The 27078-nt window shown below is 49.6% G+C and overlaps 1 protein-coding gene across 2 annotated transcripts in view; it reads right to left on the minus strand.

The window, feature by feature from the left end:
- Positions 1 to 27078, minus strand: part of CHST11 (carbohydrate sulfotransferase 11) — a 245355-nt gene that overhangs the window by 97668 nt on the left and 120609 nt on the right. For both annotated transcript variants that reach the window (XM_036250760.1, XM_036250759.1), the window contains exon 2: positions 26897 to 26982. In XM_036250760.1, coding sequence (XP_036106653.1) covers positions 26897 to 26982 — 86 coding nt within the window. The remainder of the gene's footprint in view (positions 1 to 26896; positions 26983 to 27078) is intronic.

Below are 27078 nucleotides of genomic sequence, written 5' to 3' on the forward strand. Positions count from 1 at the left end.
CAAATCTTCTGCACCGAGCACACAGTAGGCACCTGTTGAATAAACAGAAGTCCCACCCCCGCACCTTTGCTCATGCTGTGCCCCCTTCCTGATGTCGTCTCCCAGCCCATCAACCCCAATCTCTGTCCCTCATTTGGAACGCGCACCATGTTCCCAGGGCAGAAGAAGGGACCAGGAGCTCTCATGGGCTTGCAGACAGCACTTGCCTCCCGCAGGGCTCACTGCGGGTACCTCCAGGATCAGGCTTCGCCTCGTGGTCTGCCCTGTGATGTAACGCTCGGTGCCTTCACTCGGCTCCTCGAGGGGAGGCTTGGGGTCGAATTCAATGTAGAATCCATCCAGAGCAGAGCTCAGGACAAGCATTCACATGCAAGTGACAAAATAAGAGGTGCTCCCAGGAAATTAAGGGGAGCAGGCAGGGCTGGCTCCTAGGTGTGCGACCTGGGAAGTCACCCAGGACCCACCAATCAGAAGGCTCTCATGCCTGGTGTAATATTCTGCTGTTACCATGTTGAGATTCTTCATTTCTTTAAAATATGTTTTTATTAATTTTTTTTATTTTTTTATAGAGAAAGAAAGGGGGAGAGAGATAGGAACATCAATGTGAGAGATAAACATCGATCAGCTGCCTCCTACACACCCCCTCCTGGGGATCTAGCCGCAACCCCGGCACATGCCCTGACTGGGAATCGAACCAGGACCTCTCAGTCCATGGGACGGCGCTCAGTCCACTGAGCCACACCAGCCAGGCTGAGATTCTTCATTCTTAATAACATTTTAACAAGGAGAGCTCCAAATTATCTAGCCAGTCCTGGGAGTCGAGTGGGAAATGAAGAAAGACACCCGACAAGGATGTCATTTCAGGCTTTAATGCCTGCCTTAAACCTGATCCCATGGGGAGCGAGGGAGCACGACTTTGTTCCTCTGAGTTAGTCCCTGCCCAGGTGAGGGGGCCGGGCTAAGGGCTGCCCAGGCAGCAGCGAATGCCTGGATGCTTGCCCTTCTCTGTGCAGGAGAGGAAGCAACTCCAGGAGCCCAAATGCAGCCTCCAAAGCAAGTTGGAGGTCACTAGAAAAAAGCAGGTAGAAGCTGGCGCATGGGTGCCCAGAAAGCAGGGACCCAAGGGGGTCTGGGCAGGGCGCCGACGGTGTCCACTACCACTATCAATAAAATTACTTGAGTTGAATTGTCAGATGCAAAATGTGAGCTTTATGCTCCCAGGTGACCCCAGTGAAAGGGATTTCAATGAAGCAACTCCCTTCCCACGCTGGAAGACGAGTCATCTTCCCGTCGGCGGTGCTCATAAACATGTACCACGAACTTGCTTCACTGACTCACCTCGCTGAGTCTGCCCACATTTGGTTAAGAGCATCCAGACCAAGCAACAAGTTGATTCTTTCTGTTGTTGTTAATCCTCACCCGAGGATATTTGTCCATTGATTTTTAGACGTAGTGGGAGGGAAAGAGGGAGGGGGAGAGACAGAGAGACAAAAATGTGAGAGACGCACAGATTGGTTGCCTCTTACATGATCCCTGACTGGGGCCAGGGATCGACCCTGCAATCCAGCTACATGCCCTTGACCAGGAATCGAACCCGAAACCCTTCGGTGCATGGGCCAATGCTCTGATTGCTAAGCCACACCGGCCAGGGCAACAGGTTGATTCTTAACACTCTCCAGCAAGACACATGCATCACGGAGCCAATGTCCAGGTAGGTCTCCCCCCAGCCACACTGCACCTGAGTGCAGGTCTCACCTGGAGTAACCAGGGATCCTTACATTTTTAAACGGAACCACTTAGGATCCGGTTTCAGGAGTAGGCCTTTCTTTAAGTCAGACCTAAATTCTGGGGTGCAGCTGCTTAGAAAAGTTGCCCAAATATCCAGTTACGTGCATTTCTCCGTAATCAGAATGTCAGTCTCGATTCAAATCCCTGACACGGGGGTTTCCAAGCTCTCTGAAAGAGACGAGAACATTACTCTCTGCCTTGAGATGTTTTAATGAAGGGAACCGAAATGGGGGCACACGTGCCCTTATATCCAATTTGCTTTAGTAACTTGACACAGCTTTCCATCTGCCTCGCCCATTTTCTCCTGTGGAGGGGAAGCTGCGGGTTCCCCTTTTAGAATGGCCAGTTTGCCAAGCTCATTAATATTCTCCTGCCTCTCCTTTCCCCTTCAGCCTGGCTTCTCAGATTCCTTTTTCTAGCCAGTTGGTGGATTGTGTTTCTAATTTGGATCCCACTGGCCGGGTTGGGATTGTCATCGTTATGGCTGTAAAGGCTAACATTTATTGAGTCCTCACCACCTGCCAGGAATTGTTTGAAGCATTTAACATAAATGAACTCATTTAATCTTCACTACAAACTCTATGAAGTGGGTACTACTATTCGTCCTACATTACAGATGAGGTAACAGTGGCACAGAGAGGTTAAGCAATTTACCCAAGGCCACACAGCTAAAATTCTGAGATGCTCCCTGTGATTTCTGCTCCCCTGGTGTAATTATCTCCCCTTGAGTGTGGGTAGAGTCTGAGAATATGATGATGGGACATCGCTCCCATGATTTGTTACATTATAAGGCAATGGCAAACACATTTTGCAGAAATAATTAAGGTCCTCAATCAGTTGACTGTATGTTAATTAAAAGGGAAGTTATCTTGGATGGGCCTGACCTAATCAGCTAAGCATCTTAAAAAGACTCCCCTGCTGGCCTGGAAGAACCAAGTTGCTGTGATTTCAACAGTTAAAAGGAAATGAAGCCTGGCCGGTGTGGCTCAGTGGTTGAGCATTGGCCCAAGCACCAAGAGGTCGCCAGTTCGATTCCTGGTCAGGGCATATGCCCAGGTTGTGGGCCTGATCCCCAGTGGTGAGCATGAGAGGGGTAGCCAATCAGTGTTCTCTCTCATTGATGATTCTATCTCTCTCTCCCTAAAAATAAAGAAAGAAAAAAATTATTTTTAAAGAAATGTGTTTGCTCATCTAGAGGATTCAAATTGGTCATTAAAGAAAAAAAAAAAAAAAGAATTCTGCAAATAGCCATGAGAGCTTGGCAAGGGATCTGAGCCTCATGTGGGGCGTAGTCCTGGCAACACCTGGACTGCAGCCTGGTAAGACCTTGAGCACAGGACCCCCGAAGGCTGCCTGGACTCCTGAGCCACGGGCACTGTGGGATCATAAATGTGTGTTGTGGTGAACTGCTGAGTGTGTGGTCATTTGTTACAAAGCAGAAGAAATGGATACAGCTAGTAAAGGCCAGACTAGGATACAAACCCAGACAGCCTGACTCCCGAGTTCTCACTCCTAACCACCTTTCTATTTGCCACTCTAGATCTGGGATCTGGGGTGGATGGAAAAGAAGGTATTGAGTAGATTGGTCAGAAAACTCAGATGTTCTAAAGCTTGAGGAGCCTCATCCTCACCCCATCTACCTAGCACCCACCATGTTTCAGGAACTACCCCGGGCATAAAGCAGGCACAAAGGCAGCCATCATGGACCTTCACATCCAACAGGGAAAATGGCACTAAACAAGTAACAAAAAAATAATAAAATAATTATAATAGGTAAAGGGCTATAAGGAAAGGGAAACATGCTAAAGGAACATGTAACAGGTTCTAGGGGACCCTTGGCTTGTGGCTGAGCAGGAGTCAACCGAGTCTTAGGAGAAAGGAGAGCTTTCTGGGAAGTAGCAACAGCATGTGCAAAGGCCCGGTGGCAGGAAAAGGCAGGCACAGCAGAGGAACAAACCCAGGTCCTACATGGTTAGAAGAGAAAGAGGGACCCAAGATGAGAATAAAGAATAAAGGAGAGGCCAGCTCAGTTGAAATGATGCTGCTCATTCTAGCTGATGCTGAACCTCTTGCGTTAGAAGAATTCAGTGCCACATTACCCTGGACAGTGGAAAACACATTTCACTGAGCATCAGCAGCCCAAAGTCAAAATTGCTGCTTTCTGAGAAGGAAACTGGAAATGCTTCCAAACTCGACAAGCCATCACAGGCTCATGTTGTGACCCTGGCAGCTGAAGACAGAAATCTTCCACCCTTTGTCTTTTACTGAATGTAGAAACTGAACATGTGTGGTCAGTTGGCTCTGCGAGGTGAGGGGCCACCTGTCAGCACTTGTAAGCTGGGGATAGATCCCTAAAGGAAATACAAAAAGAATGGGACCTTTGGGATTAAGCAAAAGACCTGCAGTCTCATGTCTCCTGACTTCAGGCTTTAAGGCGAACGTTGGGGCTCTGGCACACAGCACTCTGAGTGTTCTGAGTCACAGGAATGGGAGCAGCGTGTGTCCAGGGACTTAGGAGTCTTGGCTAATGGAGACTTAGAGCACTGTGCCAGGCAGCAGCGAGCGGGGAAGGTCATGGGATGGATGGGGGTAGGGCTATCTCCCGCTGGGACTGCTTGCCAGATGTGTGACCTAAGGCAAGTTAGTGACCTCTCTGAGCCTTGGCATCATCATCTGTCAAATAGAGTTTCTACCTTATAGGGTTGTGATGATGGAAATAATGTGGGCAAAATACCAGAATAGTGCATGGTACAGAGGAGTGTGTAAGGAATGTTAACAACAACTACGACTACTGCTACTATCACCACCACTGCTATAGCATCATCATCATCACCATCACAATCATCATCACCATCACTACCACCATCACCACCACCACCATCACCACCATCACCACCACCACCATTATCACCATCACAGTCATCACCACCCAACACCAACACCTTCACCACCATTATCACCATCACAGTCATCACCACCAACACCAACACCTTCACCACCATTATCACCATCACAGTCATCACCACCCACACCAACACCTTCACCATCATCACCACCATCATCATCATCATCCTACCAAGCATAGAATTGACTTTATGCTGAGAAAACACTTTGGCAATAAGCCTTAAACTTCCATAATCTGGAGTTGGAGTTGAAGATACACTGAACACCCAGGAAGAAGAAGAGAAGAAGCCCCCCGCCCCAAATACTTGGAGTGTTCCATTCCTGTTGGCCATGGCCGTGGCAGAGAATTCCTCAGGTCCCAAGGCTAAGGAGCACTTGGTCATTTTGTCCACCTCACCGGCGCTCTGAACCTGAGCCCACGAAACCCAGCTATCGAAGTCTGCTGCCCTAGCAGGCCTGCCTTCGGGGAGGGTGTGCTGATCTGCTGATGAGAACATTCCAATCTTTGCACAGTTACACTTTTATTTAAATTAATAAGTAGGCATTGCATCTATTATTTTTTTTAAAAATCACATCGAAAACCAGCCCATTCCCTGGGGAGTATCCTAGGAAATGCTGCACTTGCGTCCACAGACATAGTGACCCCTCCTGGGGCCGGACAGGGCAGTTAAGAGAAGCACATGGCGTGTGCACATCCTCCCCACAGGCACAGAGGTCGTTCACAGCATTCCTTCACCGCTCTGCCCAGTCCCATAAAGGGTCACACTTCTCCCTGTTTCTCGGGGGTTCGGTGAATGCTGCTTTCAAGGTTAACATGAATAGACAAAAGTTCTGCTCTTTTAAAAAGAAGTTGTTGGTGACATCATTGTGAGAGGGTCTGTGGGTTAGAATGAATTGTATAGAAGGTTTTATGACGTTTGTATTATTAAATGACTATAAAACCTCACCAAAATAGCTCAAACTAACTTGGGAGAAGGCCAGTCATAATTAGTGGAAAACCTGAAATGCAAAATACTGTTTTTAAATGCACTTTTAAGACTCGAAGTCCACATAGTAAAAGGAACCCACAGCTAATAAAGCGCCTGTGTCTCTGACCAACAAACAAGGCTCCGTGGATTAGGCTGGTGTCCTTCAGGAGGGCAAACAGCCCCACTGTGCGGCTTCGAGGGCCACGCAGTGCTCCAGGTACCTCCCAGCTCCACAGGACTCGTCCTTTCCAACTATGTTCATACTATTAATTTGCTTCACAAATTCCTGCTTCGTGGTGAACTTGGAGGAAATGTTACACGTTCTAAATTAGCAAGGTTCCCACTAGTGAGATTTTACTGTCTTCCAGGCAGAGGAGGAGATGAAAATGATAGAAAGAGAAATGCTACCCAGAAGCACGCAGAGGTTCACGTGGTTGACTAACTCCCGAGGCACCCGGGTTACGGAAGCTGGTAGAGGGTCGAGGAATTTGCTTTTTTCAGAAAAAAAAAGCATTTGTAAGTTGCCTATATCTCTAACAATGAAGAGTAAAAGAATGGCCTTGGGGGTCTTTGAGGAGCACGAGGTCAGGCACACCCCCCCCCCCCCCGAAGGACATGGGTTCTTGGAAGTCTGTCCAATTTCCCAGCACGCTCCGATTTCTCGTCCCAGGAAATGGTTACTTCGGGGGATTCCAAGGTTCTGTGTAGCAGCTTAGTGACAAGGTTGGGCCTCATAACTACAGTTATTCTTCGATTAGTTTTCTTTGTAAGTTTGATTCTTTACCAGGACTATAGACGGAATTGTGTCCTCCCCAAATTCATATGTTGAAGCCCTGAAAACACCCCCTCCCCGTGTGACTGTACGTGGAGGCAGACCTTTAAGGGGGTAATAAAATTTAAATGAGGTTATCTGGGCGGACCCCTAATCTTCTAGGACTGGTGTCCTTTGAAGAAGAGGAGGAGACACCAGGTCTGGGCTGGCCTCTCTCTCTCTCTCTCCTCTCACACAGAGAAGAGGTGCCATGTGAGGGCCCAGCTAGAAGGTGGCTGTCTGCAAGCCACAGAGTGAGGCCTCACCAGGTAGCAACTCTGCTAGCACCTTGATCTTGGACCTCCAACCTCCAGAGCTTAGAAAATAAATGCCTATTGTTCAAGCCACCCAGTCTGTGGTCTCTTGTGATGGCAGCCAAAGCTGACCCACGCACCTGAGAGAAACGTGCTAACAATACTCGCTAAATATGAGCGTCTTAGCGTCAGGCACTGTGCCAAGGGTTCTAGGAGCATCATTCCATTTAATTCTCACCCCAGCCACACAAGGTAGGTACTGTTAGTGTCTTCCTTTTACATGAGTTATTGGCTTATAAATTTGTTCATTCCCTCCCTCCCTCCTTCATTCGCTTCCTTGACACACATGTGGCAAGCACCAATCATTCATTCCCTGCACAAACATGTCCCAAGCACCACACTTGTAACTTCCTCAGAGCAAACTGCTTTAATTCTAAGAAGGCCTATTAAGAGCACCCAATGCACTGTCCACGTGGCCTGGATGCACTTCTGAGACCATACACATAGTCCTCAGTGATGGGGTGTCGGTCTCTTTATATCCCTGTCTTCCTTGCAGCAACAACCATTTAATACCTATTGTTTCAAACCACCTCCCTTCTTTTTCTTCACCTGCCAATTATGTGCTGACCCCTTTTCAGATCTCAGAATTGAGGTTTGCACATAATTGCTCTGACAATCCCCCTAGTACCGAAGCCGAAACTGAGTGCCTCTTAATGAGATGCATAATTGCTCGGCACAATGCTTTTATTCACCACCATTCTGCGATTCAGCTGGGCGATTCATCCACCACCCATCTCCCCTCCACCGAGGCTCCAGGTTTCACTCCTGCAGCCTGAGACGTGGAGAGGGGCATTGTGTTTCTCTGGAGCCCCCATTCATCAAGTCATTTCGCTCAGCTGCATTTTTCAGAACGGACATCCATCTGGGCTAACCAATAGGCTTTGTTGCTTGATAAACCTCTCCTGGCAGTAAAGGAAAGCTTCAAGAGGCTGCTGGTTTTCTCATATCCCCAAATAAGATGAACATCATTGAAATTAAATAGTCTTTTTCGGATTCCACAGTGCGGCCAGCACCCAACCTCTTACACCAAGCACACGAGCATGGCTTTATCTACAACGGGCAGCCCAGACCGAGACTGCGCCTCCGCAACAATACACTGATAATCAAATCAGGCACAGTACTCTACAGTTTATAAACAGGTCTCATCATCTCACTGTCTCTTGAGGGAGACATTGCTATTCCCATTGTTGGAAGTGAGGGACCTGAGTCCCAGGAGCCTACAATGACTTGCTCAAGGACACCACTGTGGTGTAGTGAAGCTGGACTTGAACTTGGGGCTTTTGGCTCTCAACATTGCCTAAAGCAGAGGTCCCCTGTGGACCAAATCTAGCCACGTCCCTTCACATTCATTTTGTCTCGGGCTCCTTTCATAGGACTACGACAGAGTTGAGTAGTATAAGACCTAGAAAACATTTGCGGAGCTCTGGCCTAGAGCATCAAGCACCAACTTGGCTTAGCACTTTCGAATACTCCAGCAGAACAAGATGGCTTTGGATGCTTTGGTTCTTAGAATGTGAACACAGAACCAGGAGTCACTGACCCTGGCTATGGTTATTGTGGTTGCTGCTGAGAGACAATGACCCACCCTCCTATGTGCCTGGTACTGTCCTAAGCATTGTATTGCTTTATCTTCATTTGGTTTTCACAACAAAACTATGAGGTAAGTACTATGATTATTCCTACATTGAGAGATGAGAAAACTGAGGCACAGAGAGGTTAAGTAACTTGCTTAAGGTCGCCCAGCTAGGCAGGGCTGTCTGTTCTTAACCAGCTCGCTCTGTTCTTCTACTGTTAGACTTTCAGGATTGGCCTCGTTTCAGTCACTGATGAAGAGTTTGCCTTTGGAGAACGACCTATGTATCTTGAGCTTCCTTCTCTTTGCATCTGTAACATGGGAGATGATACCCACCTGCTGACCGCATAGGATTGTGAGTTCCAATGAAGCTAGCCTACATGAAGGTACCTGGAGAACACTGGAAACATTATGTAATCCTGAGGAACATCTTGACAAATATTACACCATTAACTCCAAATATGTATTCTTTTTTTTTTAAATAATGGACTGACTAAACACAGTAGGACTATCTTCCATCTTTAGGAACCCATCAACAAAAACATGATCTAAACTTGAGGTGATATGTATAGTTGCCAAAGAGATGCTTACACATATAAGGATTGGGGCGCTAGTGTCTTGCTTGGCCCGGTCTCTGGAGGGGTGTGAGCTACGACGAGCTGACGCCTCGGCCACCAGGGCTGCTGGCTCACAAAGTAGATTTGTTTTGCATTTTCACAGCATCTCACTGTATGTTCAAAACAATCTCTGTTGAAGTCAGGATCACCACCATCATCAGCAGTCTCTTCCCGTTTGTCACACTCACCATGCTACGGCTAGATTCTGCCCTCCTGACGTCCCACCCAGCATCTCCCAGGTCTCCCTCGGATGCTGGACAGGGGAGCGTGTGTATTAGTTTCCTATTGCTGCAGTAACAAGTCGCCATAAAATCAGTGGCTTAAGACAAAAAGGTCTTCTCTTACAGTTCTGAAGGCCCCAGGTCCCAGAGTTAGGTGTTAGCAGTTCCTTCTGGGGGGCTCTAGGGGAGAAATCACATCTGTGCCTCTCCCAGCTTCTGGAAGCCACTTGCATTCATGGCCCCATCCTCACATCATCCTGACCTCTGCTTCTGTACATCATCCCATCTCCATCACTGACACTGATTCCAACCCTCTTGTCGCCCTTGTGATTACACTGAACCTGCCCAGATAACCCAGGATAATCTTCCCATCTTAAAATCCTTAACATAGTTACACCTGCAAAGTCCCTTTTGCTATGTAAGGTGACATATTCACAGGTTCCGGGGATTAGGATGCAGATATCTGTTGCAGGGGCCATTCTGCCTATCACAGTTTAGGAGTTTTGAATGAGCCTGGGTCAAGGGCAAAGTCAAGGGCAGCACCAGAGAAGAACAGATGTCTGCTCTGGTTCTCTTCTCTCGGTTTAGCAGCTCCTGCCACTTGCGTTCACCTTTGAGGCTGGCTTGGCTTTTATGCCCCAGACAGACCCTTTTCCTCCGACCCTCAGACTGATGGCTGTCGTCCGTGGGATTTCCCAGGATCCCACTGTGTAGAGCTGGAGATCAGAGGCACCACCGCCTTCCCGGGTTGGCCCTGGATTTGGACACTGCTCTTTAGCAAGTGAAATTTGAACAACTGAACTGATAAAGACAAGCAGCGTTCCTTGGGCTCAAGAAAGACTGCGACTTGTACACTAATCGGATAAGGAATGGCAGCAATTTGCCAGGGGCTGTTTTTGGCAAGGCCTTATCTTAACAAGATACTTATCACTTCTTCCCCTCTGATTGAGTTACACCATAGTGCCCTGGGGGAAGGAGACTCAATTATCAATTGCAATTGACTCTCATTCTCCTAGCTCTTGGTTCTTATTTCAAGATTATCTAGGCCTGAATCCCAATTATGTTTTAGCCAATAGAAAATCACAATGTTATAGGCTGTTCACTGGTAAGACAATGAACAAACCAACCAACAAAATGAGCTCATTTTACCACTTGCTCAAGAAAAATGGCACTTTACTCTGAGTCAAGAACTTCGGTTCCTCTGGATGCTTCTCATTAAAATAGGATTTGGCAAATTAGTCTTCCTATACGGATCTGTCAGAATCTCAGTTTTGTTTTGTTTTTTAATCCTCACCCAAGGATATTTTTTCATTTATCTTCAGGCAGAGTGGGAGGGAGGGGGAAGGGGGAGAGGAAGAGAGAGAGAGAGAGATCAATGTGAGAGACTCATGGTTGCCTCCTGCACAACCCCGACCAGGGCCGGGGACCAAACCGCAACCGAGGTACGTGCCCTTGGCCAGAACTATACCCGCGACTCTTCAGTGCGAGGGTCAACGCTCTAACCGCTGAGCCAAATGGCCAGGGCAGCAGGATCTCCGTTTTGAGGAGAGGAATGAGTCAGCCTATTTCTTGGCACTGGTTAAAGACATGATGGAAGAAAAGGCTATTGATTAACTCAAGGTTTGGAGATTATCTGTGGATTTCTGTTTCTCGTTCAATCTTTTCCCCATGACCATAAATAATAGGATGTCAGCGGCTTGTGGACTCCCCTCCTATCTGCCAATTCCTTATAAAAGTCACATTTCTTTTCAGACACCAGTTCATTTATCCTGTAACATGAAGGGAAACCTACTGAGAGTGAGGCTGAGATTCTAAACTGAGAATAACCATCCTCTGGATGAGACAGACCCAACGTAGCAAGTGGGAGAAAATGGGGGTGCCATTTGTGAGCCAGTCTCTGTGGTGACAAAATACTTTTGAGGGACAAGTCCTAAGACAGCCTCCTAATTTCCAAATGTCACTCTAGCCTGCAATTTCCCAGAAAATGCGATGAAATTTTCAAGTGGCTCCACCAGTCCTGGAATAAAGGTTCCTTCGGGAATAACAATTACAGAATTACGAAGCAGCTGGGCTGAGGGGCTGGCTGGGCTCACTTATCAGTGATAGGGATCACTTCCTCTAATTCAAATTTGTCCCTCGGCAAAGATTACCAGTTGCTCTTCGTTAATGGACTTCGGGTTGCTCTTGCAAAGTGGAACCCAGAATGTTCCATCTGCAAAAACCAAGGGCTGAGTGTGTTTCTTTAATGCGTTACCCTTAGTGACACTGGGTTTGGAGGATGAGCCTTTCCTATACCTGATTCCTTCTACTAGCTAACTGCTGGCGGTCTGCGCGAGGCTGTGGAAGCAATACCGGCTCAACAGGAAGCCAAGGGGTCCACCTAGCAGTGTGGCCAGCCCTCCCCCGCGTGGGCAGCCCCCGCCCTGGCCTTCCCCAGCTGCCTGTTTGAGGCTTGCGGCCACTGGCTCTGTGTTTCCTGTTATTAGAAAAGAGACCAAAATCATCCTGCCTCCTGTCTCAATCCTGGTTCTCGGTTGGGGCTCCGGCAAATGAATGAAAGATGGCGATCCGATGGTGTCTCTGGCCTGGGCAGTGTCGTTCCCAACCCAGGGATGCTGTGGTCTGACCCACGGGGGGTCTGAGTGAGGTTCTGGGAGAGGCAGAGAAGCCAGGGAGCAGAGAGAAGTTGCTGGTACACAGCAGGGCACCACACAGCCTAACACATATCCCTTCCACTGCATCCTGCCTACTGGGAGAGGAGGGGCATCCTTCACCCGGGGGGCCCCCCGCACAGGCTTCACCTGCATTTCATTCCGGCTGACCACCTACCAAGGGTGGGCATGGAGTCAGTCCATTTGCAAGTTCTCATGGAGAGGAGGTTTTCATCCCTACTCAAGGACCAGTGACTTGAGACTCAAAGGAATTCAGGTCACCCTTTTACTCAGAGTCTCTTCGTCAGCTGAGCGGATGGAGGTGGCCTGGTCCCAAGAGTGATGGAATCGCGGCTTTGCAAGTATCTCTTCAACTGGCTGGATGGCGCCGCATGTGTTACGTTCAACTACAACAATGCCTCTCTGTGCCTCAGTTTCCCCATCTGTAAAGTGGAGAATGGTGCATTTGAAAAGCTAGAACAGGTTGCTTGAATGTGAGGGACTGTAAAAGCCATTGAACAAAAGAAGTGTCTCCTAAGAGGCTGTTACTAGGACCCAAGTTGTGATTATAATTTTTCTGAAGGAATGATCATGGGAATTTTTAAAGCTGAAAACATAAGGTAAAAAAATAACCCTTACTACTTCCGGTCAAGATGGCGGGTAGGTAAACGCGGTATCGTCCTCCCACAACCACATCAAAGTTACAACTAAACTACAGCACAACCATCATTCAAAGCCGCCTGAAATCAGGCTGAATGAAGTCCTACAACTACGGAATTAAAGCAGCAGCCACATCGAGACTGGTAGGAGGACGGAGGGGACAGGCTGGTCCCACACCCACGTGTGGCGGATAAAAATCAGGAGGACATCTCGGCTGGGAAGGTCCTCCCTGAGGACTGAGGGGTCCCCGTCCCACACCAGGCGCCCCGCTCAGGGTTCCAGTGCCAGGAAGAGAATCCCCATCACTTCTGGCTGGAAAAACCAGCAGGAACTGAGGCTCAAGGAGGCTGAGGCGGCTGGAGCCCCAGGCAGCTCCTTAAAGGGCCCGCGCACGGACTTAGCGGACTCTCTCCCTCTAAGCTTGGAGGGGAGGCAGCTCGAGGGGCGCTAGAGACACACAGGGAAGAACTGAGCTGTTTGGCACTGGAGCGAGGGCTGTGGAGGGGGCTTTCTCCGGGACAAACGTGCTGTCAGAGGCCTTTGTTCCTTTGGCGAGCCCTTCCCTGGGGCGGCAGACAGTCGCCACATCTGGGACTCCAGCAACCTGGCTCACACTGGTAGCCCCGCCCTGCTGACTCCCTGAGGCCCCGCCCCACACAACTTTCAAACCCACCCAAGCTGTTGCCACTTGCTTAACCATAGGATTGGCCTGTCTTGGATCCTGCTTCAGGTTTTTCCTAAATTCTTTCAAACGAGCAGCATCCGGTCTCAGCGAGCCCCATACCTCTCGTTAAGTAATACACTGAAACAAACACAGGGAGGCAGCCAAAATGAGGAGACAAAGAAACAGGTCCCAAATGAAAGAGGAGAAAAAATTTCCAGAAAAAGAACTAAGCGAAATGGAGATAAGCAACCTAACAGATGCTGAGTTCAAAATACTGCTTATAAGGATGTTCAATGAACTTAGTGAGAACCTCAGTGAACTTACTGAGGGTCTCAAGAGCATAAAAAAAGGACCAGTCAGAAATGATGGATGCACAGTCAGAAATGAAGGAGGCATTAACTGAAATAAAAAATAATTTACACAGCTTCAATAATAGAATACGTAAATCCAAGGAGCAAACCATCGATTTGGAATATAAGGAAGCCAAAAATGCCCAATTAGAACAGCAAAAAGAAAAAAGAATCCAAAAAAATAAGGATAGTGTAAGGAGCCTCTGGGACAACTTCAAACGTGCCAACATTCGCATTTTGGGGGTGCCAGAAGGAGAAGAGTGAGAACAATAAATTGAAAACTTGTTTGAAACAATAATGGCAGAAAACTTTCCTAACTTGGTGAAGGAAACAGACATACAAGTCCAGGAAGCACAGAGAGTCCCAAACAAGATGAACCCCAAGAGGCCCACACCAAGACACATCACCATCAAAATGCAAAAGGTTCAAGACAAAGAGAGAATCTGAAAAGCAGCAAGAGAAAGGCAGCTAGTTACCTACAAGGGAGTTCCCATAAGGCTGTCAGCTGATTTCTCAAAAGCAACTTTGCAGGCCAGAAGGGAGTGGCAAGAAATATTCAGAGTGATGAAAAGCAAGAACCTACAACCAAGATTACTCTATCCTGCAAAGCTGTCATTTAGAATTGATGGCCATATAAAGACTTTCCCGGACAAGAAAAAGTTAAAGGAGTTCATCACCACCAAACCATTATTATATGAAATGATGAAGGGTTTTTTTGAAGAAAAAGATAAAATATATGAACAAACAAAATGGCAATGAATACATATCTATCAACAATGGAATCTACAAACAAAATGAACAGGCAGAACAGAAACATTCTCATAGATACAGAGAACATTTTGTTGCTTTCCAGTTGGGAGGGGGATTGGGGGAATGGGTGAAAAAGGTGAAGAGATTAAGAAATACAAATTCATTGCTAGACTGACAAACCTAAAGGGAAAGGGGTTGGAGGGGTGGGAAGAAATAAACCAAAGAACTTATATGCATAACCAATGGACACAGACAACAGTGTGGGAAAAGGCGGGACGGGGGCGGGAGTGGGGCGGGAGTGGGGAGAAGGGAGTCAATGGGGGAAAAATGTGGAACATCTGTAATACATTTTACATTCAACAATAAAGATTTAAAAAAATAAAATAAAATAACCCTTGCTGACACTCTGGATTGTGTATTGTGCTGGCCACTGTTCCATGCCCTTGACACAAAGCAACTCATTAAATTTCAAAAAAATCCAAAGAGGTAGGTACTGCTATTATACCCATTTTACAGATAAAGAAACCGAGGCACCCAGAGATTAGGTAACTGGCCCATTATTACTTGCCAGTAAGTATGATTTGAATTCAGGCAGCCTGATTCCAAGAACTACCAGTTTTAATGGCTATAGTATGTGGCCTCTTTAGATAAAATTGAATAAGTTATTCTACTTTCCAGGTGAGAAAAATGAAGCCTGAAGAGTTTGAGATACTTGCCCAAGATCCCACTGCTAGTAAGTGGAAGAGGCAGGATTTGAATTCAGGACTTGTGGCTCTAAATTTCATTCTCTTCCCAGGAAACTGCATTGTTTGAGATCTGCTGCTCCTGGCATTTGGAAATGAGGTGTTTGTGTATGTGTTGGGGGATAGGGGTAACATACATGTCATTTGGAGGTAAAGGCTGGACTGAGGGTGGGGAACATGGAGGGCCTACCCTGGGGTCCTCCTTCCAGTTTCTTAACAAAGTACGGTTAGGAACAGCCCAACACGTGAAGAGAATGAACTCGAACTGTGGCAGCCTAAGGGAGCCCAGCTCAGCTCCAAACCCTGCCAATCCGCCTCACCCCAGGAAGGCAGCACCCAGGGCACCCGCTCAGAGTCTCGTTTCTTTTCTCCCCGAGTTGACTGCATCCAGAGGAACAGAGAGGCTGGCCACCCATCTAGCCCAGCCCGGACTCCAGCCCCGCCCCTGACAAGCACTCCATGCTGCATGAACACAGCTTCCAAGCTTTTAGCGAGCAGAAGCATGCCAGGCCCCGGGAGAGGTGAGGGCCTCTTCTGGTTCCCCTACCTCCAAAATGCACCACCTGTCCTTGTTATCTAATGCACAGGACAGCTGCTTCTCCTAGGAGGCCCCAGAGATGGGCTGTTCCCCCATGAGCCCTCTCCAGTTAATGCTGGTGCCAACCACCTGCGACCCTGTTAAAATGCGGGTTTCCATCCAGCAGGCTGGGGCGGGGCCCAGGTCCTGCATTTCTAATAAGCTCCCAGGTGGTGCTAAGGCTGCTGGTCCCCTGGCCTCTCTGAGTAATGAATCCTAGAGTGGCGGTTCTCAAACTTGGCTACACACTGGAACCAACCAGGAGCGTTTAAAAGGCACCGATGCCACAGAAATCCTGATTTAGGAGGTTGAAGGTGTGATCACTGGGATTTTTTTAATTTCCTCCTTCAAAAAAAATGTTTCTTACATGCAGACAACGCAGAGACACCCCTGTTCTAAAAGATGAAGTTCCCTTTTAACAGGTGGAAGATGACCCGGCTTATAGGAGATCTGAACTTGACCTTGCCCATCTGTCCTCAGGGATCATTTGCTCCTTCCTGGCCTTTGTGCCTGAGTAATAACAGCAGCAAGCACGTGTGTCGGCCTCATTCAGTGCTAGACCTCTCTCAGCACTCCATGCGTCCGGACTCATTTAACCCTCACAAGAGCCCTGGGAGGTAGGTGCTAGCGTTGTCCTCATTTTACAGCCGAGGAAACTGAGGTATGGAGAAGGCAAGAAGTTTTCCCAAGTCACACAGCTAGGAGGTGGGCCTACGGGATTCCGGCCCAGGAGGGCTGGTCCCAGGCCCTGTGCTCTGGCCGCTTTCAGGCGGTGTGGCAGAGGCTTTTCCCCACATGCTGGGAGGAGATGTGAGGCCAGGTCCAAGCAGGCACTGAGCTCACCCGGCCTCAAAAGCAAGCTCAGCTCTGGCAGGACCTCAGTATATCCGTGGCTATCCCGTAGGGAACATGCTGGAGACCAAACAGATGGTCAGAGCGGTCTCTCCAATATTCAGAATGACTGCCAGGATTGTGCGTTGGCCATTTGTGGCTTTAAACCCCTGATTTAAGACGAAGAGAAGGAAATACTGCAATGGGCCATTTTAGGCAGCACCAGAGTCTGTCTGGCCATCACACCCCTGTGGCATGTTCCAGAATGGCCAGCTTCCTTCAGGCCTGCCCAGCACCTGCCAAGGCTGGGGCAAGGCCAACCTGGCAGAGTCTCCTGGCGTGGCCATGTAGATACTGAACAGCGATCAGCTGGGACTCTGGAGCTGCGGACCTTTCCAGAATTCAGGAGCTACAGAGGAACTGGGTTTCATGCACCCTTAGCCTGCCTGTCCTAAGCAGAGGGGCATGGATGGCAGGTCGCTGGGGACAATGCTCAGACCCCTGGTAGACTGGGTGTCCTCTCCCTGTTGCCCGTTCAGCTATGTGCCATTTCTCCTGTGCCTCTGCTCCATTGGGGCAACAAAGGCTGTACACACATGAGCACATGTGCACACACACTCCCAAGTGCACACACACACTCCCTCGTGCACACACTCCCATGTGCACACACACACTCCCACATGCACACGTACACTCCGTGCACATGCACACTCCCACATGCACACACGCACTCTCACACGCACTCCCACATGCACACACACTCCCACGGGCACACACACACTCCCTCGTGCACACACTCCCATGTGCACACACACACTCCCACATGCACACGTACACTCCGTGCACATGCACACTCCCACATGCACACACACACTCCCACCTGCACACACACTCCCCATACACACTCTCACATGCACACACACACTCCCCACACGCACACACACACTCCCCACACGCACTCCCACATGCACACACTCCCACGTGCACACACATTCCCACGTGCACACACTCTCACGTGCATATGCTGAGTCTAGGTAAATGTCCACTGTATGCATCATGCACTGAACTTGTAAGCGGCTGTTTGTCATAGTCAGCTTACTGGTCCTACGCTGCTGCCGGAGTGGGAACTAACAGAGGGCACGGAATTCTTTGTTCTAAGAGCCCAGCATCCAGCACAGTGCTGTGCACACAGTAGGTGTTACGAATTGCATTGTGCCCCCTCCCCGACCCATATGTTGAAGTCCTGGCCCCAGCACCTCTAAACGTGACCTTTTTTGGAAATAGGGTCATTGTGGCTGTAATTAGCTAAGACGAGGTCATACTGGAGTCGAGTGGGCCTCTAATCCAATATGACTGGTGTCCCTAGAACAACGAGGAGATTTGGACACAGACACACACAGGGAGAAAGCCGTGTGAACCTGAAGGCAGACACTGAGGTCACCCGTCCATGAGGAGCCCCATGATCGCCAGCCAACCTCCAGCAGCGAGGAGAAAGGACGCAGCAGGTCTTCCTCACGGCCATCAGGAGGAACCGACCCTGCACACATGTGGGTCTTGGGCTCCCAGCCTCCAGACGGAGAGAACCCATTTCTGTTGTTTAAGCCCCAGGCTGTGGCCCTTTGCAATAGTAGGGAGGGACAGAGGGTGTAAGGAAACTCAGCTCCCGGTCATTCCGCGTGTATTGAGGGAGTTCCTACCGGTGCCACACGCTACAGAAAGAGGGAGGAGATGAAGGGCGAGAGGAGGGAGGGAGGGAGGAAACATGGCCAAATGTGGGCTAAGTGTTGGGGGCTGCAGTCTGGCTTAAGTAGCCTCCCCCGCGTCCACCCCGCCTTCCTTTTCCAGCTCTGCGTCTTTCCGTCCGGTCCCTTCAAGCATCCGACCCCCTGCACTATTCTCTCCAACCTCCCCACTGCTGCCCTGCGCTGTCTCCAGAAAGAACCTGATAAATTCTGATGACACCTTTCCGAGTGGCAGCCCTTCAATGGTATTTGCATTGAAACTTCAGGAAGGATGTTTTTCGGGGCCCTGTTAGACCTCAGCCTGGAGCAGAGACCTACTCTTCACCCCAGGGACCTCACTGGGCCCCAGGAAACCTCATGCCTCCATGGGTGGCTGCCTCAGCGCCGCAGGGGGCACGAAGCCCTAGTCACGGCCTCAGCACAAACCTCCACACGCCAAGGCATTGGAACAGGAGATGCACTCGCTGCCCAAACACCTCCTGAGCCCCACTTCTGGGTGCCCCAAGATGAATAGGACACAACACACCCCGCCCCCACCAGGGGCGCAAAGCCTAGTAAATTCAAGTCAAAGCGTGAACAAGTGTCAGGAACAAGGGGAACATGAGCACGGGGTGGGGACAAAGGGGCATTTTACAGACCCGTGTAGTCATATGTGGCTGCTGAGCATGTGACGTGTGTCCAGTCTAAACTCAGATGTGCTGTGTCAGATACACATCAGAATTCAAAGACTAAGTATGAAAACAAGCTAGCAAAATGTCTTAGTAATTCTTGTTGATTCCATGTTGAAATGATCATATTTTAGATATACTGGGTTAAATAAAACATTATTAAAATGAATTTTTACCTGTTTTCTTTTTACTTCTTAAAATGTGGCTGCTACAAAATGTCCAAGTACATGTGTGAGTCACATTATATTATGAGTAGGCAGCACCATTCTAGAAGGACATTTCACCTGAGCTTGTAGGAGGAAAAAATCAGGGAGAGCTTCCTGAAGGAGGGTTCATCTGATTTAAATTTTTTTTTTTAAATCGTAATTTACTGAGCAGCTCACCATGTGCCTGGAACTCTCTCTCTATTTTCTAATTTAATCTTTAATAACTGAACTGTTGCGATTTTATTTCTACTTGACAAACAAGGTTTTCAGTTCTAGGAAGGGCTCAGCTCTTTACCCCAGACTGCACAGTAAATAGTCAAGGCAGAGTAAAAACCCTTCTTCCCACCAGATCTGCAGGCCAACTTTGCCCCCGTGAGGGGATGGGGGATAGGAAGCAGGAAGAGCTGACATGCCTCCCCACCCCCACCCAGGGCTCTCCCACAGACAACCCGAGAACAAGCTAGGGCTTTGTTTCCGATCTATCCACGCCGACAAGGTTAAATCCAATTGGCTGAGAAGCTCCTTGAGTTGTGTAATTTACACACACACAAAATATCAAATTATGTAGAGGCCTCTTATAATTGAGGGTAATTTAGGAAATGACTTCCGAAAATGGCAGATTTTACAGCTGTGTTACCATTTGGAAATTGCTCAGGTCATTTTGTCACTCGAATGCCCTTCTCTTGTTGAAACATGCCAGGTTATATTCACACAGACTGACACAGAAAAACCCCATTAGGGCTGTGAGCCTCCTCCGCAGATTTGAATACATTGGGTCAAAGGAGGCTTCCAGAAACAGAACAACTGCCTGCAAAGACAGCCTGAATGCACGTGGACCCGTCGATGACAGCGATGACATCACGTTGGCACGGCCCAGAGAGGGGGCTTATTTAACAGCCATTCCTCAGGCACTCAGCGAGGTGCTGGGGGCGTGGCAAACACAACGTCACAGCTGTGTCTGCCCATGTTCCAGGCTGTGGGCTGAGTGCACACATGTGCACGCAAACAGAGGTACTCATGGCCTGACACATCAGTGCATCAAGCATACTAATAACAGGGTCTACCAGACACAGAACATAAATCAACATCTTTAGGAAGTGCTCCCGATGACTAGCTCCTAGCTTCCAGGCAAGAGGAACTCATATGTCTTATTATTATTATTCAACAAAATTCCAAGTGCGCATCTGCAAAGTGAGCCACAGTACAGGGCGCAGCCTGGCCCAGACCCCTTAAGACAAGTCCCAGTTACAGAATTCAACTCAGCTCATTAATGGCTGCTGATGAGCACCAACTCTGCCCTTGGTGCCATCCTAGGTGCTCACAAACCTGCAACACTGGCATCTCACTCCTGTTTTACAGGTAAGGAAACCAAGGTCAGGAAGTTAAGGAGTCGCCCCAGGTCACACACCTGGGCTGAGATCCCCCAGTTCCTTCAAGCATCCAACCCTTCCCTCTGACCCAAATTGCATCTGACCCTAGAGTCCCCAACGGTCCTGACTTGACTGGACATCCAACCAGGGCAGCTTCCCACGTTCAAGAGTATTGGACTGACCACGGTGAAAGAGGCCACTCACTGTCCTCCTTTTTTGCTACGGGCTTTGCTCGTCTATTGTAATTTGCAATTAATAATGAAGCATTTTCCCAAGTGCCGTGTGTAAGATCAAGTTAATGTAATATTCCATCTTTGCCAGCCAGCTGCCGTTCTGCTAGGCTGACAGTAAGTAATATCTTTGCAGAAGGAGCCAGTCCACATCTAAATCAATTAATCCCTTTTCGGCTGCTAGACAGCTGTTGGGTCAAAGCAAGATAATTAGACAGACTCGTCATTTACCAGGTGGTTGGTAATGAAGGGATTAATTGCCCAGAGTTGGGGCTGGACAATGGCTGCTCTTTCTTGCCGTCCCCAGTGGATGCAACCATTCAGCATCGTTCTTCCCAAACATCAGTTAGAAAGGCAGAGAGCCCGTCTTCCCTTCTCGCGATCCCTCAGAAGTGCCCATCAGACACCTGGCAGGAACAAGTCTGGGTCTTCCTTCTGAGGGACCGTGAGCGGAGTGGCTCAAGTGTCCCTGTGCAGGGCCCCTCCTAGCACTCTGCCTGTGGGCTCCTTGGGTTTGTCTACAAAATACTGACCGAGTCTCTAGCACTCAGGGCACTGACCCACACACCTTCCAGGGAGCACAGGAGGGAACATGATCCCCACTCGCGTGGACGAGGCTGGAGGCACAAAACCGACCTGGGGGCCCCAGAGGAAGACCACAGAAACAATCACGAGCAAGCTCGGTGCACGTGCTTTGAGCTGCTTTTCAAGTAATGGGTGAAGGGTTATGTGAGCGTCAAAGAATCAAATATTTTTAGAAGGGGAGGGGCCCTTTCAGACGCTCCAGTCCCGTCTCCGGGGCATCTCCTAGGGAACTTTGAAAAATACTGACATCTGGTCCTATCCCAGACCAAACAACAAAATCAGAATCTCTGGGTGAGGCCTGGGCACTGACATTGGTTCAAGGCTCCCTGAGTGGTCCTCATGTGCAGATTGAGAACCACAGTCTAGTCCAAACCCTTCATTGTATAGAGGAGGACACTGCAGGGGCGAGGGGACACGACCTGCCTTAGAGAAGCCCCACAGGTAACAAGAGGCTGAGTCAGAAGCAGAAGTTGGTTCATAAGTTGTACACCATCTCCTGTGGGCTCCTCCGGACCTCCAATCCTGACAGCGGACAAAGACTAAACCTTCCGGAAAGGCGGACAAGCCGTACCCACCAGATGCCACCTCCTTTCCCGCCGCATCTCCAGCCAGCTCCCAACTCCAGCCACAAACTCCTCACCGTTCTCTGAACGTGCCATGGACTGTCCCCACTGGGGCTCTTGCTCCCGCTGTTCCTTCCCTCTGGATGCTGCTTCCTGTCCTCTGCCAGGTGAAGTCGCACGTGTCTTCAGAGGCCTGGCTCAAATGCCATCTCTCTAAAGCCTCCCACTGTGCCCTGCACCTTGAAGGGTTAACTCCTCCTCCTGATCATCCAATAACCTCCTCACAGCACTTACCACATCCTATTACCTAAGTGCCTCTCCTCCCCTGTCTTCTTCCTCTGTTTATTCTACAAATGCCTGTAGGAGAAACACATTTTGGCAAGTGTTGCTGAGAAAACGATTTGGGTTGGGACTAAGAGAGTTCCCTGCCCCTCCCTGGACGAGTCCAACTTTTATCAATTTAAAACATTCAACTGAATCAATGACCTCGGCTTCTGAATGTCACCAAGGTGTGCTGTCCCACTGCAGAGTTCTTGGGGGTGACTCCTGCTGAGCATGGCCCCAGCCGGCAGACAAAGGCCTCCCCAAACATCAGGTTCAATAAGCCAAACACCATCTGCAAGTGTTTGCTGGGCAACGCTGCGCGCGCCATACCATCCCGGAGCCTTGCCGCTGGCTCTCAGAGCTTTGCAACGATGCTGAGCACAGGTGTCAGCTTAGATGCAGGGAAGAGGGCCTCGGGAGAGCACTGTTTTCTACCCAGAAAAGATAAAGTGATCAGCTCTCACCTTCCTACGATCCTTCCAGGTCAGATAGACCCAGCCTTAGGGGCTGTGTGATCCTAGCAAATAACTCAGCCCTTCTGAGCCTCAGTTTACTTCTCTGAAAAATGGGGTTATCGGATACCTTCCTTTTCGGGTTGTTGTGAAAGTTCAATGAGATATGTGTGGAGAACACCTAGAATCATCACTGATATGTACTCTACATTCAACGAATAGTCCCTTCCCCCCCTCTTTTTTCTTTCGTCCCTGCGTCTCTCCTCTCTCTCTCTCTCCATCCTTCCTCCTAGGGCCTACCTTATGGAGAAGTACATTTGCTTTAACACATTGAAGAATGGACCAATAAGGGTCCAACTTTATTATTTCATACTAAAATATTGACTGGTCCTCTGAGACCCCTAGGAACGCCCGCAGGCCAGTGGACCTCGTGCCAGTCTCCGGGCTCAGTGCTCATGAACTTGCTCAGCCCCGGGGCCATGTGCCTGTCTTCTCGGAACATGGTAATCACAGAGCCAGTACAAAGGCTAAAGAAAGAACCAGGCAGGGCAGGGCTGAACCACATGAGTGATGCTGTGAAGATTTCAGAGAACCCACGAGAGGACCAGGAGGTGGGCGAGGCAGAAGGACAAGCTGTCTCGCCCTCGCTGGCATTTAGGGGCAATTATGCCCTATTAATGGCTGACATCGGAGCTCTGCCCCGAGAGGCTGCGCTGGGCCAGGGTGGCCCACAGATGTGCTCGGCCCACAAATATGCAGTTGGAAACTCCTGAACTTTCAGTGACTTGACGCCAGCTGATCGGATCGGCAATTACGTTTTATTTTGGGGCCAGGGAGGCAGCAGAGAACCAGGAAAATTATAAGACATCAGAGTGCAGTTTTTCTAAGAATATCAACTAAACTTTTTCAACCGATTGTTGTTTTAATGGTTAGAGGTTTGCAAGGCACTAAAATAAGAAACCTTGGACACTAAAATCAGATTACAGCCAATTTTGCCAAAGGAGGTTTTGAGCCTTTATCCAACGAAAATCTGGGTGCGATATTTTTTATTTTGAGGGGAGAAGGAGTGATTCCTGCCAAGAAAACGTTGCTGGTGACAGTGAGTACGGCAGAGAGAGAAACACATCTGTAGTTTGTTCTGGGTTTGAGTCTTTACTCTGCTTCCTGCTAGCTGTGTGACCTTGGGCAAGTAGGAAGACCTTCTGAGCCTCGATTCTCCCATGCGTAAAACGAGGGGTAATACCTAGTTTGGGGCTTATTATAAGCATCTGATGAGATGTTGATAAGCATCTGGTCTAGGCATCAGTACACAGTAACAAGATGGTGCCTTCTCGGCGTAATGTTGGTTTCTTATCATCTGAAATACATGGCTCCTGTTTTCATCACCATATATCAAACGCAAATAACCAGTCAGCATCAAAGGGGGCATGGATCTCCAGGAGCAGTTTGGTGTCTAGCAATTACAGGGGTTGTCATCTGCCTCTGTGATAACATCAATCCAGGCTTAGCGGCTTCCACAGCTTGGCTGGAGGGAAAACATGAGGACCCGCAACCAAGCCCAATGCGGTGCGAAGTAGCAAGTGTCTTGTGGACACAGACTTAATGCAACTCGGCAGGAATGCTTACCCCCTTGTCTCCCCTTAATGCCCCAACCACGGCAGCCCAGAGGATCACCAAGGCAGTTTCTCCAAGAAGCGCCATTGACTCAACTTGCGTGGGAATGGAACATAATTGCAGCTTGTAAAGGAAACCAGCCTAAGAAAAAACATCCTGGGACAACATCCCGAGGAAACAGGGAGATCTTCCTGCAGGGACATTTTCCTGGTTGCCAGCGAAAGGGGCCAGACAGCTCGCCCATGACATTCTCGCTGGAGGGCGGTGACTCACCCACCTACGGGATCACAAATGGCTCCCAGAGCTGCCTCTCCAGCCCATCTTCCCTCCCAGGTCCCAGGCTACTGCTGCTAAATGAGCATCTCACCCAGACCACACTCATGACACCACCGAGGTACAAGATGACCTCTACCCTGGAAGGCCCTCTCTCCTTTGAATGGGTTGACTCTCCAGTCAACTTACTCATGTCAACCTGGCATAACAAGAGGAACCAGACATGGGAGGCTAACCACACACACACCGCTCCCCCCTTGTGCCCAGCACCTGGCACTGAGCTGCACACAGGGACACTCCTCATGGCAGACAAAGGAGTGAGTGGGGCATGAATCTGGGAATGAACACACTCCGTAAGAAGCACCAAGGAAGGCCCGTCTTCTCATGCAACCTTGCAAGGTAGGCATCTTCAGCACCATGTTATATTTTATTCTTTTTTTAAATTTATTTATCCTCACCAGAGGACATTTTTTCCATTTTTTGTTCAGATAGAGTGGGAGGGAGAGAGAGAGGGAAAGAGAAACGTCGACGTGAAAGGGACACATGGAGTGGCTGCCTCCTGCACGACCCAACCAGGGCCGGGGACAAACTGCAACCGAGGTACGCGCCCTTCGCGGGAACCGAACCCGGGTCTCTCTGGACCACAGGCCGACGCTCTAACCACTGAGCAAAACCGTCAGGGCCAGCACCACGTTATAAAGGAAGGAGAGCAGCCTCAGAGGGGTTGTCTTGCCCACATTCACACAGCTAAAAACTGAGGAAACTATTCTTTGAACCTGGTCTGACTCTAAAGTCAAGATTCCAACAGGGAATCCATTCTCATGCCCACGATACCGACGGATCCTGTGCACACAGCCCCCGACACGGCAGTGATCCATCCTCCCAACAGTCCGGAGAGATGGGAAGGCGGACCCTCGCCGAGGACCGACTCATCGTGCACACTAGGTTGCACCACCAGTTGGAAGTGAGGTAGGAATTTGAACCGGACTCTCATTTTTCAATCACAGATATTTGGAGGTGCCGACTATATAAGCCAGGCCCTGCGTTGGGGCTGGGGACACAACCATGAACAGCACAGACTCAGCCCCTGGACTTCTCTCCAGAGGGGCGTCTACTTCAGAAACGGGCTCTTCCCAAGACACCACATGTTGCCCATAAAATTTCCTCAGGCAAGCAGTAGTGCCTTGGCAGCTCGTGTTGGAGGGGAAGTGATCTGAGAACAGGATGGCACTCTAGAGACGGGAACGGTTTGCATCTCGGCAGCACATGCCGTTTTCAACATGGTCGACCAGAAATCCTATCCTTTGTTGAAGCCGGTTCGGCCTCTTTCTCCGGACAATGTGAGAATGGACTGGGAGACTCGCCTGTTATAATCAAGTCATTTGGCACCGGGCGAAACCCAAATAGCGCGTTCCCTGCTGAGTGGACAGAGAGCCCAGAAAGGAAGCCCTGGTGTCTGCAGGCACCTGGCAGATCCGGCCCAGCCAACCAGGCTCGGGGGTGGGGGGAGGGGCAGGCAGGGTAGTGCATTAACCTGGATAGGCCACCCGATGACCAGACTCAGGAGGCCATTTCTCCAGAAGGACGCGCAGGTGAGAGACAGGGGAGAGGTGTGGGGTCGGAGTTCTCAGGCTCAGGACCTCTGGAGACCCAGCGCCTTCGAGGACCAAGCAATACTGTCCTCCGCCGAGGCACTTGGTCCACAGACACACTGAGTTAAGAATTTCGTACAAAATAAAGCTCAGAGACTATGGCCAAAGCAGTAAATCTCTTTCCCTTTCTTAGCAGGGATCAAAGGTCAGCGGCTGGGCCGCTAATTGTTCTCTCACCAGCTCTCGGAGTCAAGTGCTAATTACTGTCCCCACAGAAGAACCAGCCCTGGTGTCTCCATGTCAGGCCTCACAGGGCTCACGGCCACCAGGTCTCCACGGGGGCACGTCTCCTCCGTGGAGCTTATTCTGCTCAGAGAGACTCTTTTCGTAATCAAGTCCAACTTATACCATGACAGTCACCTAGCAAAATGTCACCACATGCAAGGGCACCTTGTCAAAATGGCGCAGTGAGGTGGAACTCTGGGGGCATCACTGGGCTTTGATAATCGAGTTCGCCCCCAGGTGAGCATCCTCCGGGGGCGTCAAAGGGGAGACTGCACAGCTCGCCAGCTCTGGCTGTCAGAGGCCCGCTGCGGGCACCCTGGGGCCCTCAGAGCCTGGGCAGGCCTGAAGGCTCGCCCCAGGCTGCCGCCAGGTGTTTCTCTCATCCTGACCGCTGGCCAGAATTTCAGAGCCGTCATAGGGAGAGACGGTGACCCAGAAAGCATCCACTGAAGGTGCAGTGCAAGAAAGTTTCAATCCCATAAAGAACGGAGTTTTGGAGTTCTTCATCACCACACCCCGAACCCCCCTCAAACCGATGTGCGGACACAACAGGGAAGTTTCCAGGCTTACCTGTGTCGGGTTGTACAGCTCCTGCAGGGGGCTTCGAGACCCCTTCCGGCAACAGATGTCCACGCCGAAGGGGTTCCTCCGCATGACTGAGGAGAGAGAGGGAAGAGCGTCAGAACGGAGCGACAGCCGCTTGTCTGAGCGAGAAGGGGCACAGGGGAGGGGAGAAGAAACAGAGGGAAGGA

The sequence above is a fragment of the Molossus molossus genome, unplaced genomic scaffold (assembly GCF_014108415.1).
Source record: "Molossus molossus isolate mMolMol1 unplaced genomic scaffold, mMolMol1.p scaffold_m16_p_10, whole genome shotgun sequence".
In the NCBI taxonomy this organism is placed as follows: domain Eukaryota; kingdom Metazoa; phylum Chordata; class Mammalia; order Chiroptera; family Molossidae; genus Molossus; species Molossus molossus.